Source organism: Apteryx mantelli, chromosome 5 (genome assembly GCF_036417845.1).
Source record: "Apteryx mantelli isolate bAptMan1 chromosome 5, bAptMan1.hap1, whole genome shotgun sequence".
Classification (NCBI taxonomy): Eukaryota; Metazoa; Chordata; class Aves; order Apterygiformes; family Apterygidae; genus Apteryx; species Apteryx mantelli.
The window spans coordinates 70,889,255-70,908,235 of NC_089982.1; the positions used below are offsets into that span (position 1 = coordinate 70,889,255).

Here is an 18,981-nt window from a genome sequence, read left to right on the forward strand (position 1 = left end):
AAAATAATAGTGTTCTACCTGAACTTCTTTTAACCAGTATAACTTCTTCTCTTGTCTGAAATGACTCACAAGTGAGGAGCATTGTACGAGAAATCACTGTGTAATTTTAAAATCACCACACACAAAAAGAAGTTTTCTCTCATTCTACAGTCCTACTTCACAAGTTTGGAATTCAGTAATTTGTTCCATTGATATCCTTCATAAACATGATGTGCTTCAAATAAAACATTTGTTTAAAACATCCCAAGCAATTTACAAAATTGTGTTTCTTGAATGTTCTGGCTAGCAGTTTACTTCTCACTTAGCCTGAGTTACCCTATTTATTGTGTTAGGATTGAAAGAAGGTTACTCAGTCAGTAGCCAAAGTTCTTTGACATGCACTGTCTGATACACACTGACAAAGTGAATGCACATGTGCCACAAACTTTTGAACGTCTGGAAACGTTTTAGTCTAGTAGCGTCTCAAGCACATGCAGAATGATCTCCTCCCTTTCTCTATGCTGAACAGACGAATAAAAGAAGCAGGGCACATGCCTTTCAGTTTTTCCTAACCTACAAAACTCCAATGTTCATATACGCTCAGCTTTAGACGCTTGCAAGAAAGGTCCTCCTCCCACAGTCATACAGATTACATGGATATACAACTTACTTGGAAGTACCATCCACTGTGTGATTTAAGACTCCATCGGCAAAAGAGAAGGAGGTAAGGGAAGGACATAATTTTTCTCACTGACTCAAGTATTTAGCGAAAAAAACATGTTCACTTGTTTTTATTAACAAATATCGTTCCTTTCTTGGCTTAATTTATTTTATTCTTTTTGGTAATTTATTTCTTTTTTAATTTATCTAGTCTCTTCTTACTCTACTGTATTCCTCAGATTCCTGTAATCTGGGCTAGTAAAACACCAATAGCAGTAATTAACCAACAATATATTTTGAGTAAAAAAAGAAAAGTACTTCTGAGCATGGAATGAAGGTCTGTGCACTGCATTTCATTTTAAAAGAAGAACCACAGTCTTAGTTTGTGACCAACAAAACAGAAAGAGGCTGGGAGTAGGAGCTTTGGCTGTAGCCACTCCCCATTGCATTTGTGAATGTACATGGGCTAGAGGCAGAACTGGTCTCATTAGCAACAATACCCAAAATTATCTGCTTTCATTTTAAGGTCTCCATTTATTCGTCTCATCCTACAAATCGACTAACATGCTACTAATATGTCATGTGCCCACTTGTGCTCTGATAACAGGCATTTCCAATATCTGTAGGCAGACTTCCCCTCAAACATTGTAAGTGTCTTTCACAGATCCTGCATATACATGAGGAAAGTATATTCATCGGTACCCTGAGGTATGCAGTACATTGCCACATGACTATGAAAGCAAGTGTCTGATGTTTTCGTTGGCACTGCCATGGACTTTATTTCAAATATCCTCCTGCTGCAGTGTTTTGTTCCAGCTCCTGTTTGTCAATACCTCTTGAAGCATAATTGAGACCATAACTGCAGTACAGACAAGTACTAATAAAGCCTTTCAGAGGTAAAAGGCTGGTATATTAATTGTCTTTTTCAGTTTTGAGAAATTCCTGAACAGAAATTTACATGAGATGACACTGACTGACTGTTCATTAGAAACATCCCATACTATTTTGCTTCACTGCTCACAAAGGAAGCAAATTTTATCCCTATGTTCTTCCTTGTCAGGAGGACATGAATTTCACATGAATGAAGCAAACTGTTTAATTTAATTAAAAGAAAAAAAAAACTGATAAGGTGCTGAAATCCAATACCAGGGAGGCAACTACTCCACAAAAACCTATGCCATTTTAATGTTTTAATTAACAGTTAATTTACTAACAAATCCTAAGTAAACAGAACGTATCCAAAGAAATAAAAATAAATTAAAGCATGTATGCATGACCATCCTGATATTTAAGTTATTTCTATACTAGCAAAACAAAGTCTGAAGACATAAAGTAATAAGGTAATTTTTGTAAAACTTAATGATTTAAACAAACCTGTGCCTTCTTCCAGGATTTCCACTCTTGTAGCTCAGTTTCATATTCCTCCATTTTCTTTTCATATTCTTCCCTACATTCTTCTAATAATTCATTTATCTCGTCCTGAATTTCTGCTTCATATGCTTTTTCATCTAATCTCTGATCAACCTCTTCCCTTCAAAACAATTATATGAACATGCTGCATGAACTAACAGAAAAAGGTTTGCAGTTAAGCTTATAATACATAACTTAAGTCTCCTTCTCTACGAGCTAATTTCATCATACCCAAAGTGTGTTCTGTGGAAAATTAATAGCGCAAATAGTCTAATAGAGTTGACAGCTGATAGCTACTATCCAAAATGGACGTAATGATTTTTTCTTTACTTATTATCCTTTAGAAGTTCCTTTCTGTTACAGTAATTACTTGTTATTTTAATGTTCCTTCCTCCCCCGAATCAAAAAGAACAGTGGCAGGCTCAGCCAGTGCCAGTTACTAGTCAAATCTTTATCTTTGCACCCCTCACATTGGAATTATGAGTTCCCAAATTTGACTGACATCATTAAAACTCCACTGCTGGCAAATGAAGTATGAAAAATGTTATCAAAACATACTTTCTCAAATAAAGTTTCATGGGTGTGTTAGTAAACTTCTGAAAGTCACGGAGGGATTTCATTTCTTTCCAAACTTTTATAATGGTCTTAAGCAACGTTCTATCTTTTTCTTGTTCAGCATCACGAAGTCTTCTTGTTTGCCTAGAAATATATATACACGCATATGTACAAAATCAGAGCTGTATAACTCGGTAGAATAATACAGTGAAAATCTGAAATACTGAAGACAGTGATGTGTTTTTCAATTTGATTGATGGCTGAAGAGGTTTAAATACAAGAAGCATAAAACTCAAATGTGAGGATGACGGGATTTGGTTTCCTTTAGTATCTGTACTCTAGTCTCTTGTATTTTGGATAATCTGACTTCAATTACAGTTCGTTCCCTAGAGATCTCACATTTTCTGAAATGCTTATTACAGCTGTACATCGTTAAAAACATTTTAAAAGCCAATGCATGTAAACAACAGCCCAGGAAACCTACACTGTTGCTATGAAGCAATGCTTATTAACAACCATACTACTAAATATGTTTTAAAATTAGCATGCTTCTAGCTCCAGTAGAAAAAATGGACTTGCAGAGATTCATTTGGCCTAACATAATAAGAGTATCCCCCAATAACTATCCCTTTGCTATGAAGTAATGTAAAAAATTCCACAGCCTTGCAAGATTCCAAACACAATTAACAAGGGTTTTTTTTGGCTTCAGAATGGTTATTTCATATTTGGAACCATTTTCACCTTCTAATCTGTATGTGAAAGAGACATTCAATTAAACCACTTCTGCAATAAGATTTCTGCCTAAGTTATATTTTCTTCATGGTATTTTACTCAACTTACCAGTAAGAATTCTTAAGCCCTCAAAATTCTACCTGAATGAATGTGTTTTAGTTATGAATAGAACTATTTACAACTGAATTTAAAAGTCCAGCATGAATTTACATTCTGTATCAGCACAGAAAGGAAAAAAGAACACAGTTTTAAAAAGTAGCAATTTAATGAATCTGTACTTACCTAATTTCAATTTTGTATTCAGGTATGCTCTGTTGGGCTACAGGTTTAGGAACAGCAGCATCACCACCGTCTATACTACACTGCACAGCATTCCTCAAAGCATGAAGCTTAAATGAACAAACAATTAACAGATGGTCACATTTATGGAGCATAGTATATACTGCACCTTGACATGAACAGGATAGTTACTGCATAACAGAAAACACTAAATTGTCTCGGTTCTGTATTTACAGGGTTATGGTTTTGCCAAGTCTGTGAGTCTTGCTGATTCTTTTTAAGATTAAATTGTAACCTGAACCCCCAGACATGTGAGGGGAGCTTACTGACTTAGTTCACTGTGATGGATCTGAACAAGGGGCCAGGACTGACCTAGGCATTATTCATAAAGTTCAGCAATCAAAGAGCATAAATAGGGAGCCTGCAAAAAACCTTCTATAAAAGGCAGGACCAGAAACGGCCACTGAAGGTAACCCCAGAAAACGGAAGAAACAATAAAAATGAGGGGATGTGATGAGTCAGCTACAGAAGCTGTGCACCTGCAAGGAAGTATTTAAGCATAACACACTGCATGTTACAACTTGAGGAAGAGAAGGTCTAATGACATGACAGAACTAGGAATAATAGTAGAGTTCAAATGCACTTTTGGAGCCAGAAAGGTGGAGACAAGAAGCTGCACATTCAACTAAGATTTGAAGATATCCATCAAACAAGAGTACCTGGAAAATAGACAGCTACATTAGGAAAATGCAAAAAAGTGCACAGCTGTGAAGACAAGAGAATGTAAAGGACTGGGAAAGGGAGAAAGATCATCACTGGAACAGGAACTAAAATTTTAGCAATTATGTTGCTGCAGTTTTTCTTAAGGATGATGCTGAATGTAAAACTAGGATGGCTAGTGGAACTGAAGGAAATAATAGCAACTATATCCAAAGTAGAAACAATTGGCACATGAAATTACAAATCAAATCAAGGATCAAAGATTTTTAAATAAATCTATCAAATCAGAGGGACCATGTAACCGGACAGTACTAAGCATATAGCTGAAAAGGACATGGGCAACCACAGGACCCACAAGATTAATCCCATTTGTATAAAAGACTTCAAAACAAATTTTGAAAGAAAGAATCACTGAATGCATGGAAAGCTGCTAGTATAATCGGGGGCATGGACGGCCTGTTTTATAAGAGGAGATAGAAAATTCAGTTTCTTTAGTCTGCCAAAATGAAGAATGAAAGGAGATGACAAGATGTATTCTAAGAGCAAATATATCAGCAGAGGTGGATGATGAGGAGTGCACTGAGGAAGGGGAAAAAAAAATAGTAAAATGAGTTTATGAAAAGTATATTATGCAGTTGTCTACAATACTCACTAGGTACTGTGGAAGTACTCAGGAAATCCCTTCCAAACCAAGGTTCCTGTGAAAAAAGCCTGGAGAACGCAAATGCCTGTTCCCTCTATTTCATGGAAAACTAAAGCCAATCTTTTAAAGCTCAGATCAGATTAAGTATACCAGGAAATTATTTTGAGACACTGTATGAAATATCTGTCTAGCATAAGGAGTTAAAGCTCACGTTTAACACAAAAATTTACAAGTATCCATACAGCACTTACTGACCCCCATTATATTAACATATAATCAACTTACATACAATGATTATTTTTTCCTTTCTTAATACCCCTGTAAAGTAGAGAATCATCATTACCTGTGATTTATAGAAAAACTGTACTTATGTCTATATACTTAATAATCAAACTAATTCTTAGCAGACCAGCCCTACTGGACAGAGTTATGCTGTATATCACAATATCTACCTACAATTCTATCATTATCCATTCAAATTTCAGATTCCAAAAGCATTTTGAAATGCTTTTAAAACATACTTGTACCCCCTGATGATAGTATTGCTGTATTAACGATGCCTAACTCTTATGTAGAAATTTTCATCAGAGAAGAGCATTACCATTATTTCCAATTTACAGATGGAGGAGCAGTGATAGTACGAAGAGGGTAAGCAGCCTGGCCAAGGTCATCCAGCAAGCAGAGCCAAGAACAGAATTTATGTTCAGCCAAGGGTTTGGCTGGTTATATCACAAACCCTCACACAAGACTGACATAGTAAATGTGACAACACTGTGGATTTAAAACACAGCATCTCTCACAAATATATATGTGGAAATGGGTCATCAGTATTTCTGGACGTTAGTGGAATCAAAATGTTTTCTTTTACTCTTAACCTACAACTGAAACTAAACTTCACTCACCTTTCTCCATCCTTGAATACTGTCTGCCTGTCAGAGCCCCTGTACACAATCCTGTAAAGCCTTTTATCTATAATTCACTGAAAAACTTTTTGCATATTCTGTATAAGGAATACTATGCAAGTTTTATCATGTTCTACCAATTATATTCACTTTTACCTCAGAACCTGTGCAGAGTTCATTTTAAATAGAACAAAGCATTCTCTAATCTGAAAAAGGTAGTTCTGCACTGAACACAGAGCAACATAGGCGAAATTAAATTTTTATCTTCTGGCAAAACACCTCTCATGACATACAATTAGAAATGTCATTGCTATATTTTGAAGACACAAATTCAGCTTTTTAACCTTCAACTGTCACATCATATCTCAGCAAGCTACGATAAAGCAATGGAAATACCTTATCTGTGAGAAGCGTGGTAAGATTCTTCTGTTTTCTTGCTAGATATTGATCATATAACTGAGCCAGTTTCGCTGCTAACACATGTTCACGGCTAAAACATGGATGATGAGTAAATATTAATCCGGAAATATCAATATCCAATTGAAACGGTCCCTGAAAATCTCCAGGTCCAACAAGATACTGACTGGCAGCTGTCACTTTTATTGCCTGAAATGAAAAAAGACTGAAGTTTATCTAGAAGCCCCAAGAAAACTGTCTTGGAAAGAGATCCTGTGAAGGGCAACAACACATTTAGCATTGCCTACATCTAACTCTTGAGTCTTAAATCATAAGGGCTTCTGCAGTAACCTCTTTGTTTTATTGATCAGTGGATGACATACCACCACCAGGGGTATTCTACACAGCAAAATCTTGATAGTCCGTATCAGATTATCTTTCTCTTTGAGAGATATTCATTCACTTGAGGCAACAGATGGGCAGTAAGACTTTCAGGGATAAAAGAGAATGTGGAATCCTCAAGCCATTCAATCTTCATTTTGGCAAAACAATCTGGAATGGGAAGCAATCTGGCCATACTGAAGATTTTGCTTGGGCTGAGCAATGACAATGACAAGACTGAATTGGAAAAAGAAAAGTCCACCGAGTCCTCTTTCTACCTGCTGGTTTGGAATCTGCTTCATTTTCTCTTAGGGCTCTGCTTTAAAAGAGACAATCCAGCTCTCAGAACAGCTTTCCCTGCAGATAATTTAGGTTGAGCAAAAGGGAAAATAGGTTCTTTGTTTCCCCACTCTAACACCATGGAAATGCACATCCATCAGGCCCAGTGAGAAAACTTTCAGTGGCAAAGTTTAAAGAGTCTATCTCAACTCTGTGCAGCCTAAAGGCATCTGTGGCGCATATTCTCAGTTTATTGCAATCAGGAGGTAATTAGCAGTGCTAGTAGACAGCTTTCCTGCCCGACTTCTGCTGATCCTGCTTGTACCATAAAAGATGAAACTGGTAGTAATGCAGTGCTCACTGCAGCTCCTTTGTAAGAACTAGGAAAAGGGAGATCGAGAGGGGAAATCGGCTGTCGCGTAGCTTTTTCCGGACTAGTAAAAAGGCTAGGAAAAAGACTTTATTTTATTTGATCCTTCCACATTCAGTTTCCTCTCGAAATTTTTAATAGGGCACAACCTGCCTGTCTCATTAACTGCACACACTTAGAGCAGTGGCAGAACAGGAATGGACAAGAATATACCTCCTTAGAAAATTTCTGTGCTAACTATAATAGTCGTGTGCCTCATACTGTGCCCTTCAGCAAGTAATAACATAGCTGGATTTTCCCCTCCTAGAGGGAGGAGCCCCATCAAGATTACAGAAAGCAACAGCTTTGTATTCCTCAGGCTTTATCTGTTTAAGAAAACTATAAATGACTTTGAAGCTTAAAGTCCTAGCTTCAAAAGTGATTTGGGCATTTACATGTCACTTTCATGTAAAAATGGTGTTTCTGAAACATAAGATCTCTTGGCCTAAGTTTACTATATCTGTTAGGCAGCAATCTCTTTCCATGTAGGCAGGAACACCTTGCACAGATCTGTGGTACTGGATGTGTCCTGAGAATTGCATGTTTGTAACCAGCACCAGTTAAAGGGCAACATTCAAATCTGTGTGAGCAGCAGCTCGACAAAAACATTTCCATATCCCAAGAGAGCAAACTACTTTAAAGTCTAAAAAGTGACAGTTTTTTCAAGGGTGCAATAGAGTTGCTAATAAGCAGAGCAATTAAAATCTGTGTATGTGACACCGCTGAAAAGTTTTAACTGAAACTAATTTTGATCTGTGCTGACTACACGCTGCAACTGCTGTTTGCCAGGGCAGGTATACTACGTTTAAGGAAAAAAATAAAAAGAAAAAAAGATCTGAACTGGTGCAACTGAGCTCAAAATAAGATGCTTTCTACATGACTGAAGTGTACATAAAGGCTTATTCTAGAGTAGTTTCATCAGTACAAAATAACCATCATGCACATGCACAACTGTTTATTTTCTCTCTTAAACTGCAGAACATACCTCTGCCCTCATTCTCAGTCTGACAACAGCTCCTGCCCTGCCCTGAGGAGCTTCACAGATACAATAACATGTATTAACACCGGAGATACCCTACTTTGGCATGAAACTATCCGAGGGTGCCTCACAGAGACCTTAGTGACCCATAGACTTGAAGTCTGTCATGCACTGTCACTTTATCATTTTAACCAGTATTACTGGCTAAACTCTTCATCTTTCCATATGCTTTATTTTTACAGAAAAATACAGATGGAATATACTCGAAAAAGTGGAGCGCAGAAAGCAGTATTTGTAGAGCCCCATAAAGCAGTACTTGTGGATCTTATCACAAAGTCCTTCAGATCACCAGGGCTTCTGGTGCAGGATAACTGGGATACAGGGTCTCAGGAACAACATATATGAAATATGGAACAACATGTATGAAATATGCCTACCTTACCTTTCTATACAATGTTTCAAGCTCTGGTTCAATGCCTTCTTCCAATGAGAATATTGGAGGTCTGGTAAGAGACTGTTTAATTGGATTGGGCAATGCTAAGATTTTGCCATCATCACCAAACCACTCTTTCCCCTACAGATAACAAAATAAAATTACATTGTTTCTTACTTCATATGGAAATGACTTGCAAAATTGTAATTGTTATGAAAAGTAATTAAGGAAGGAGAGATGACCATGAATTGCTTGTGACTGAATTAACCAAAACCTTCCTAACCCACAACAATGAAATTTCTAAGTATACTATAGACAAGTTTTGAAGTCAAAGGACGAAGAGCGTGCCCAAACTTTGAAAACACTCAACTTTTTTCCTCAGAATTCAATGTTACGGATTTGAAGAAAAATCAACAACATTTACAACATTTAGTATTTAAATAGTATGTCCAGTAAAAGAATCATAATCTGTTTTATATCAGACTGCCACCCACACCTTTAAATTGGATTATAAAAATCATAAAGCAAAGAATTTTTGGGCTAATGGGACCTCAAAGAGATCATCTATCAGGCCATCTCTCAACTTTTCTAGTTCACAACCTGAACTAATTAAGAACAGCATCTCTGAAAGCAGGTGAGGTAAATGTCTTGCACACTGATTGCTATCCATGGCTCTTCAGAGTTTAAGCACTGACCTAATGCATCCCTTTGCTCTCATAACTGGGGTTCAAGAATAGCTTAAACCAGTCCAGCTGCTGAAAGATGATGACCTGCCTTCGTATTCCCAAACCTGTTTTAAGCTGTCCCTCGTGCCAGACATATTTATATGGTAACACAGTGAAGCAAACCAGGAAACTAATTGGGATGAAACTAGCCAGCCAAAAAGTTTAAACCCATATATATTCCCCAATCTTGTTTGCCAAAATGTCTCTGTTAGCACAGGAGGAAGTCATAGAATCATAGGATAATATAAAGAGCAACTGCTATATGCTAGCTTACATGTATACTAAGCTACGCAAACTAAGGCAGGATAAAATACATGCAAACCACTTTCACAGGCGTTTCTATAAGCTACTCTTAAAAATCTAAAAGGGTTCTATAGCTTTTCCAGATAATCTATTTCAATATTTAATTACCCTTACAGTCTGATCAGTAAATTTCCCAGAAGTCCATTACTTCATATTATCTTCAGTGGACACAGAAAATAGTCATTTTGTATTTTTATTTGTTTTTTGATCTTCCAGTAAACACTAACAAGAGTGTCCAGCTCTTGCATAAGTTTTTAAACGTACCATTAGCTCTCAAAGTGTTTTATAGAAAAAAAGCATTCTTATCCCTATTTTACTGGCAACTAAACTCTGGCATAGGCAAGTCAAGTAATTCACTCCCCAGTAGGCTAGGAGTAGAGACAGGAACCAGATACAAGGTTTCTAAGACCCAGTCTGGTGCTCTGGCTGTAGGAGTACACTAAAATGTACTCCTACAAAAGCCACAATTCCTGAAGTCTGATACTGCTAAATATTTTAAAGTTGAAACTCTCATATTACCATGACCATCTATCTACTTAATTGTAACAAAATAAAACACTAATAAATCTGATAAATAAGAAGTCTGAATAAGACATCTAAGAATGTAAGTGATGACTTACTTGCTCCTGTCTGAGTATTCTGTTTTCTAAAATATTTAGATTAGATGGAGGTACAAAGGGCCTTTCTCCTGTGTAAAGACCCTCATCCTCAAGGAACCTAGGCTGCATGTTTCCAGGCATCTTCTGAGAAGCAGGCACTAATGAGAAATGAAATAAAAAAGCATGTAAAATATCTTAAAACTGGAGTTCTAGTTTATCAATTCTGAAAGAGCCCAGGCTGTTCTTAAAACAAATGGTATTGCATAATAAACATGCTGTCAGTGACATTTTTCTAATTAGGAAAAAGAAATATAGGCATAAAACCAAAACAGGTCCCTTTCAAAACCAACACAGATCCACAGTTTAATTATATCATGAATGCATCACAAGTTTTCCAAATAACATATTTAAACATTTCCTCACCAAAAAAAATTCTTTAAATAATTTAGTGGAGTTCAGTTTTAGTGGTTGCTTGCAGAACAGTATAGCGTCCCTTTAGCAGCAGCAACCGAGTATACGAAACACTCCCGAGCCATTCCCATATAAAGTGAAACTTAAACTATTGTTAATCTGAACAGTTAATACCAGTTTCTTAATCTGATCTACTCTTGCACAAGAAGTGGAACAGGCATAGAAAGTCATGTTAGCCCAGTAACAGCTGGTGGATTTTTTTTTTAAAGATTGCCTGCAGGACTACTCCACTGGCATATGGGCTCAACATTTTTCAAGGAGCAATCTCTCCTCTTACTCCACATCCAAATAGAAAGTGGTTATATTGAGGGTTACAATCAAAGCTACCCCCTAAAATCAGAATACAGTGAACAACACTGGAAGCAAACAGAAATTAATTGCAAGACACAAAAATTTGGAAGCACCCAAAGTCAAATATTTTGACATTGCACAGCAAGCTGGTCCCAACATCATTCTGGTGCGGACCATCATCCTGCGATTCACTTCTGTTTCTTCCACTTCAAATATTAAATAGCAGCAAGTGATACTAGAAAAAAAATTTTTAGGATTCTGTAGTTCTTCTGTGGGAACAAGGCAACAAAATCAGAGACGTGATAAATGTTGACTATTTCCAAGTCACAAAAACAGATTTTGGTAAAAATGGCCCCTTACAACACCAAATTACTAAGGTAACTTAGGTGACTCTTGGCAAATTTGCCACATGGAAAAAATTAAGGGTGTGGCTAACTGAAGAAATGCTGTAAGTTATAATATCCTGTGCATCAGCTCCTCTTAGTACCTAAATGTTGTAACTTTTTGGACATGCTAAATAATGTAATAGCTAAACCTTAGTGGAAGAGGGGCTAACCATCTTGCATTTACCATGCAAGGCACTAAGGCAATTATCTCAGAGCAACTGATGAGCCCTGAGTTCATTTGCTAGTGTACCAGATGGTGACCTGCTGAGGTGTCTATATTCCTAGTTAATCCATTTTGTCAAACCTTTTCAGACACAGACTTGTCTGGATGATCAGTGTCACAGCACAGCAATTAAATGCATCTACACTGTCTGATACAATACTTTTCAGTAGATCAAAGTGTGCTGTGCTATACAAAATCCAGCAACAAAAGGAATAAGCACAATCTACATACCTGCTTGCATGCTAGGAATGAAGAGAAATTCTTTCTCCCTTTGCAGTTGCTCAGAGTAGCTTTCACACTCAGCAGGTTTCACTACAAGAAAATCTTGGGCTGTCTGCCCTAAATCAAATAAATCATCATCTTTAACAAGATGTGCATCTTCATCCTGTAGTTTAGATGCAAACATACCTGTTATTTCACCCATTTATTAATATGGAAATCTTTAGAAAGTATACTTTCAGAATCTTAAAGGAAACAAAATTGTCATTTTGTATTAGAGGATTAAAATTAAATCAAGAAATCTAAACACAAATATGAATATGTATTCTACAGTTCATACTGTTTCATCCTCCTCTTGTCCTTCCTCATGGGTTTCTACATCTTCTTCTTCTTCTGCCTCTTCTTCATGATTTAATTCATTCTTTTTCCTAATTCCAGCCTTTACTCTCTCTGCTTCAGAATCAAAATCAAAAGTAAAAAACTTATATGTTTCTTCAGCAGAAGGAAAATCATTCTGGACCTAAGAAGAGAAGGTACATACTTCAGTATGAAGTTTATCAGTTTAGGACAAGTGAAAATACCTTTCTATTAACAATAGCAATAACAACATGCATAAACACTTGGGACAGGATTTTAATTGCTTTATCTTAAAGTGGCGGCACAGGCAAACACTGAAACTGACTGAAACATTTTAAAATGACACAGGAAACTCCTTCTGTTGCTATACTATTATTTCATGAAATATTTCTTGTAATGCTTTATTAAAAAGGTTACCTGGTTCAACTTTAACCACCTCATTGTTTTACATATAAACAATCTGTGAAACAGAAATGCCTGTGTTTAAACTCTACCTATAATAACCACTGATCTGCAAGTGCAGGTGTTAGGGTGAATCACAGGAACAAAAATTGCTAATGGCATTTTGCCTCTGAAGGACACAGGCTTCTGAGTGTTAAAAGAAATGCTTTTAATATGAGAATGAATAGAGGTATTTTGTGGCTATAAACATCAGTATAGAAATCTGTATATTGCTGTATCTGCCAACTGGTGGCATTCAGTAGAGAGGATTTAAAAAAAGAAAAAAAAAAAAAGAAAGAAAAAGTTCTTCCATGAGCTCCAGTAACTGTGTCCAGACGGATTTACTTGATCTTCTTTTTATTAAATGACCCCAGACAACTCCTGTAATTTATGACATTTTCCTTTTTATACTTCAATTGTTGGCATACACTGTTTGCAAAGTTTTTTTTAAATTAAACGCAACCCTCTCCACTGCTTAAGACTAAATTCTGTTGGCTCCTTCATCAAACAGAATCCTGAAGCCATACTGAATTTAAAATGTAATTAATGTCACTGAAATGAAGGAAGTGATACTTACTGATGTCTTTTGCTTAGGTTTTTTGGCAGAATCATGAAACTTTACTTTTGATGATATGTGAGATTCATCCTCCTGCATCTCCCTAAATTCATCTTTATCAGACTGCATAAGAATAAATATGCAAATTATTGCATACATTTGTTGACACATCAAAAAGAAGGCAAATAGCTGAATAAAGAGATTAGACGTTGCATTTCCACAGTAAAAACTAACAAAAAAGAAAGTACTCACAATAAATGTGATGATAATTATAGCAATTTAATGTTTATCAAAAAAGGGTGCATTTATTCATTAGTTAACTCATTTTCCAATTAATATGGGTCAAGAAACAGAATGCAGAGTATCAAGAAATCGTTCATTTCATAACTTTTAGTTTACATTCTTCACTGCTGATGAGATCATTGTTTCTGCACTTCTGAAAACAGGCAACCACATGCTACTGTCTGGGAGGAGGGAGACACGGGGTAGCAATGTGAAAGCTTTCAGCCCTGTGGATTACACAGATTAGATGCTGACACACAGCGCAAGCCTGGCAGCAGTGGCAAGCGTACTGCTGCCTGACAGTGCTAACTAAGGAAGCGAATCAAGGAGCCAGAGAGCTACTCATATAACCCCTACTGCAATCAGGAAAAACCTATGTAGGATTATCAAGAAAAGGTGCTCTCCAGGGTTTGGGCGCTTAAATACAGACTTGATTATTTGTTTGTTCTTTTTCAAACAGTCATTGTTAGGCTGTTCTAAAACTCCATGGACGATACTCCTCTACCTTCTCAAGAAAGGAACTAGCACGTTTATCCTTTTCCAATTTTCTAAAGCTTTATCAGTACCCACAGTTTCTTGCAAGTAATCATCACTGGTTCTGATATCGCCTCAGCGGGTTCACTTAAGTACTTCAAAGTGATTTTCATCAGGCCCAGCCAACATAAACACATCTAACACCCTATCTGTTTTTCCTCCTCTTAGCTTGAATTCTTAGATCAAATTATGATTTCTCTCATGTTTACATTTATTTAACCTAAACTTCAGAATAATAACAATAACAAAAAACAATCTCAAACCCTGGCAATTTGATAGCCACTTGTTAAAAACAAAATAAAACAGTACTTCATACATGCATAAATAAGTACAGGAAATAAAACCTATGGAAAGGTTTCAAATATGCTGCGTATAATATTAGTAATTACCTTTTAATAAAGATATCACTTCCACAATTTCCTAATACAAGCAGATTGAAACAATACTTGTTAACTGAAAGCTATGACAAAGTACATTCTGTAAGAAAACACTATCAAAAAAAATCCCCTGCATCTACACAAACAGGTACTTCCCTACCAAAAAACCCCCTGGGAATAAATTAGCAAACCAATTTTAGCCAGGCTAATTCATGTTGCTTGGAATTCCAAATAAGAATGTTGCTGCAATGTGCTCTTCTTTGCCTGGGCATACAAACAGGAATGCATTTTCTACAGGTAAGCAGTTTGTGAGTTCTGAAGAGTATCTGGGTGCAAGTTCTGCACATGCATTGGCTTTGATATTTTTTCATATGAAATTCATTTTCTAACAAAGAATGTGCTTATACTAAAATGTTAATATAAAATATGAACAAGGAAATACAAGGACATGAAGTTAACATACCATTTTTACAAATTATACTGTGTGAATTTATATAAAGCTATAATGCAGTGGTCTTTTCTGTTACAGTATCTTTTAAACACTTCAGAGTATCTTAAACAAGAGAAGCCATTAATCTGTAAATAACATAAGTTTCACATGATATTTATGCTATAATGAAAGCAAATGATTTTTGCTAAGTACGTACATTAAAAGCATTAATTGGAAAAGTTCCTGGTAACTAATTCAAACAATAACATCACTTTGATCACTCTAAAATAAATGATGAAGTTGACCTTAAAGACTGTCTGTAGCCTTTGATTTATGTGATGTTTCATCTCCATTTTCTCATTATCAGGATAGCAAGACCAGTACATTCTTACCTCTTTATCCAGTCTGACTTCTGTTTTTTTCTCTCTAATGCTTTTTAAACGCCTTGGTCGTGGACTGGGGTCTTCTTGTAATAAAGTACTTTCTGCTTTTGACTAAGCAAAACCAAAAATAATACTCAGCTATAACAGGAATAAAATAGGACTAATGCCACAATAATTCCCAGAAGCACAAGAGCTTATGCATGTTTTTATTAGTGACAGAAGGTTTCAACTATATAATCAACTTAAGTGATTTTACAGACCTAGATGTTAATACTCTTTATTACACTGCACAGTAACTTTACAAGCAAATCCATTTATTTCAAAACAATGTACGATTTTTTTTGACAGAAACACAGAAGGGTCTTTATCTTTTTAATTATAAACAATAAATTTTATATTACAAACATGAGTTAAATAATCTTTAGAAAAAACATAACACAAAACAGAAAAACACTGAAAAAGTGCAGCTATCCCAACTCAGCTTCACACAGCACTAAGCAAGCAAAATGAAGCAGGTGGGACTTACAAGACTAAAATCAACCAAATAGGATCTCTGAAGGATTCTCACCCTTGCAGCTTTTAGTTTCTCTCTCATTCGTTCCCTAACAGAAAATTCTGCAAAGCCTGTCCTTGATGCAGAAGGAACAGGTGGCAAGCCTGTAACAGAGAAAACATGGTAGCACATTTAAATTAAGTATTTTGTGAAGGAAACTTAAAATTGTATAAAATATACCATTTATTCCATACAGAAGTCCCAGATTACAAAAGAAAGGATTTGAATAAGAAAATGTGTCAGTGAGAAACACATGGTTCTGCAATTCAGACCTTATAGACTATCACAAATACCTTTAGCTGAGCTGGATGTGCTTTTCATAATATACTCTGAAACCCCTTAAGTACTACATATAAACATTTTTTTCTACTTAAAATATTTTAAAGAATTACCTGATATTTTATAAGATATCAGTTAGAACTATTTCGTTTTAATTCTGAGTGGTGCTGTGCAATAAATCATGATTCAGGTGTGATCAGAACAGCAAAAGTATTTATAAACCTGCTTCCTTTGTCAGTTTAGAGCTATCTGCTTTTTGTATTGACAAAATGTTAATTTCTCTAGTGGTGTTTTTGTGCTATAGCTCTAGCACAATCAAAAGAATATGATGCATTTTACCCTGTTTCATGTATGACTGACAGAACTGTCAATTAACTTCAATTTCACACACACAATCTGCTCTCAATTCTACTTCTGCCATTCCTCTGGAATCAAGAGAACTTCAAAAGGACCATGGAATTCTTTCACCGTCATTCATCCTGGTGAGGATGCAAAACAAAGTTTGACTTTTTTTTTGCCACTGAAACTTCTATTAAAAGAAACGTTGCTCAGTGTCAGGTTCGTATTTGCATAGCTTCTCTATTTGTTCTGAAAGCAATTTGTTCATTCTCGAGACTAACATTTTTTCTAACTTCTAGCAATGCACATCATAATTTCAGAACTCCCACTTCAACACAGAAGCATATTTTATTATTACCATAGGTTTCAGAAAACAAAACCTAATTTTGACATGAAGAAATTCTTCTTCACTGAGAGGATTTGAGGAACACATTAAAAAAAAAAAAAAAAGTGTCCTTCTTAATATCAATGGAAATTCAAGACGACAGGTTTTCATCTTGAATCCACAAGATGTAGTTCTACAACAAAAGATCAGCATTTTCACCCAGTTTTAAAAACATCTTCACATGTTTGATATACCTGATGATTTCAGGTTTCAGCCCAGAAAGCGCTCAGATTAAACACTCAGATTGAGCACAGCTAACAAAAGCAGCCAACAGATGCGGCAGTCTGCTCAGCAGTTTCCCGGCTCTGCTTATTTTCTTCTGGGAACTTCTGGTATCATTGGCGTACTTCTGGAAGGTCTTCTAGGAACTTCAGGGTGCATGCTGCTGCTTGGAAAGGATAACTACAGGAGCTGAAGGGGGCTCACACTAAGTGTGCACACAGGGAGGACAGCATGATGAGGGAAGCTCTCATCCTTTCCTGGGAAAGGAGCATGAGCGGGTGCTTCTCTGAAGCGTCTGTACATCAATGCCTGCAGCATGGGAAACACGAGGAATTAGAGGTCTGCATTCAGTTACAGGGCTATGATCTCACTGGTATCACAGAGACATGGTGGGATAGCTCTCACGACTGGGGTGCTGCAATGCACAGATACAGGCTCTTTAGGAAGGACATGCCAGGAGGCGGAGTTGTCCTTTATGGGAGAGAGCAGCAGGGATCCATGGAGCTCTGCCTTGGGATGGATGGTGAGCCAGTGTAAAGGTTAGTATTGGAGGGTGGACCAACATGTGTGACATTGTGATTGGTGTCTGCTACCACCTGATCAGGAAGAAGCAAGTGAGGCCTTCTTCAGACAACTGGAAAGAGCCTCACATTTGCAGGTCCTGACCCTCATGGGGGTCTTCAACCAACTCAGTACCTGCTGGAAAGGCAACACAGCAGGACACAAGCAATCCAGGGGGTTTCTGGAGTGCATGGATGACAACTTCCTGACACAGGTGATCAAGGAGCTGACAAGGGGAGATGTTCTGCCAGGCCTGATACTCACAGACAAGAAATAACTGGTTAGGATGTGAAGGCTGGGGACAGCATTGGCTGCAGTGACGAGATGGTGCAATTCGGGATCCTGAGAGGAAGGAACAAGGCAAAAAGTAGGATCATGTACCTGAACTTCAGGAGAGCAGACTTTAGCCTGTTCAGGGGTCTGCTTGGAAAAACCTCATGGGGTACATTCCCAGAGGAAAGAGGGGTACAAAAGAGCTGGTTGATATTCAAGGATCACCTTCTCCAAGCTCAAAGACAGTCTATTCCAACCTGCAGGTAGTCAAGCAAGAGCAGCAGGAGCCCTGCACAGATGAACAAGGAACTCCTAAATTCATACATGAAAAAGAAGCATACAAGAGATGGAAGCAGGGACAGATGACCCAGGAGGAATATGGGGAACAGGAACATATCCCACATGCTGTCTGAGTGCAGGGATTGGATTAGGGAAGCCAAAGTCTGCCTGGAGTTGAATTTTGCGATGGATGTAAAGGGCAACAAGAAGGGATTCTACAGGTACATTAACAGCAAAAGGAAGACTAAGGAAAATGGGAAAAAGAGACCAGCATTGAATGGGGCAGGGAACCCAGTGACAGGAGAAATGAAAGAGGCCAAGGTACTCAGTGCCTTTTTCACCTCAGTTTTTACTTGCCCACAGGAATACCAGGACCCTGCAGACCAGTGGGAAAGTCTAGAGCAATGAAGACTCGCCCTCACTAGAGGAAAGTGAGTAAGGCAACATTTAAACAAACTGGACATACACAAGTCCATGGGACCTGATGGGATGCACCCATGAGTGCTGGGGGAGCTGGCTGACATTATTGCAAGGCCATTCTCAATAATCTTTCAAAGGCTGTGGTGACTGGGGCAAGTTCCTGAGGACCGGAAGAAAGCAAGTATCACTTTTATCTTTGAGAAGGGCAAGAAGGAGATCTGGGAAATCCCTGGGAAGGTGATGGAGCAAATAATCCTGGAAACCATTTTCAAATATATTAAGGACAGGAAGATGATTGGGAATATTCAGCATATATTTACAAGAAGAGGAATTCAC

General features: G+C 37.2%; 1 protein-coding gene across 1 annotated transcript in view; it reads right to left on the reverse strand.

The window, feature by feature from the left end:
- CC2D2A (coiled-coil and C2 domain containing 2A) overlaps window positions 1-18,981 on the reverse strand; it is a 65,713-nt gene that overhangs the window by 37,227 nt on the left and 9,505 nt on the right. The window contains exons 4-14 of the mRNA XM_067298209.1: window positions 15,903-15,991; window positions 15,344-15,445; window positions 13,350-13,451; window positions 12,315-12,494; window positions 11,987-12,140; window positions 10,406-10,542; window positions 8,767-8,898; window positions 6,277-6,486; window positions 3,619-3,725; window positions 2,608-2,748; window positions 2,014-2,170 (exon numbers count right to left, since the gene is read on the reverse strand). Of these exons, the coding sequence (XP_067154310.1) occupies window positions 2,014-2,170; window positions 2,608-2,748; window positions 3,619-3,725; window positions 6,277-6,486; window positions 8,767-8,898; window positions 10,406-10,542; window positions 11,987-12,140; window positions 12,315-12,494; window positions 13,350-13,451; window positions 15,344-15,445; window positions 15,903-15,991 (1,511 nt within the window). The remainder of the gene's footprint in view (window positions 1-2,013; window positions 2,171-2,607; window positions 2,749-3,618; window positions 3,726-6,276; window positions 6,487-8,766; window positions 8,899-10,405; window positions 10,543-11,986; window positions 12,141-12,314; window positions 12,495-13,349; window positions 13,452-15,343; window positions 15,446-15,902; window positions 15,992-18,981) is intronic.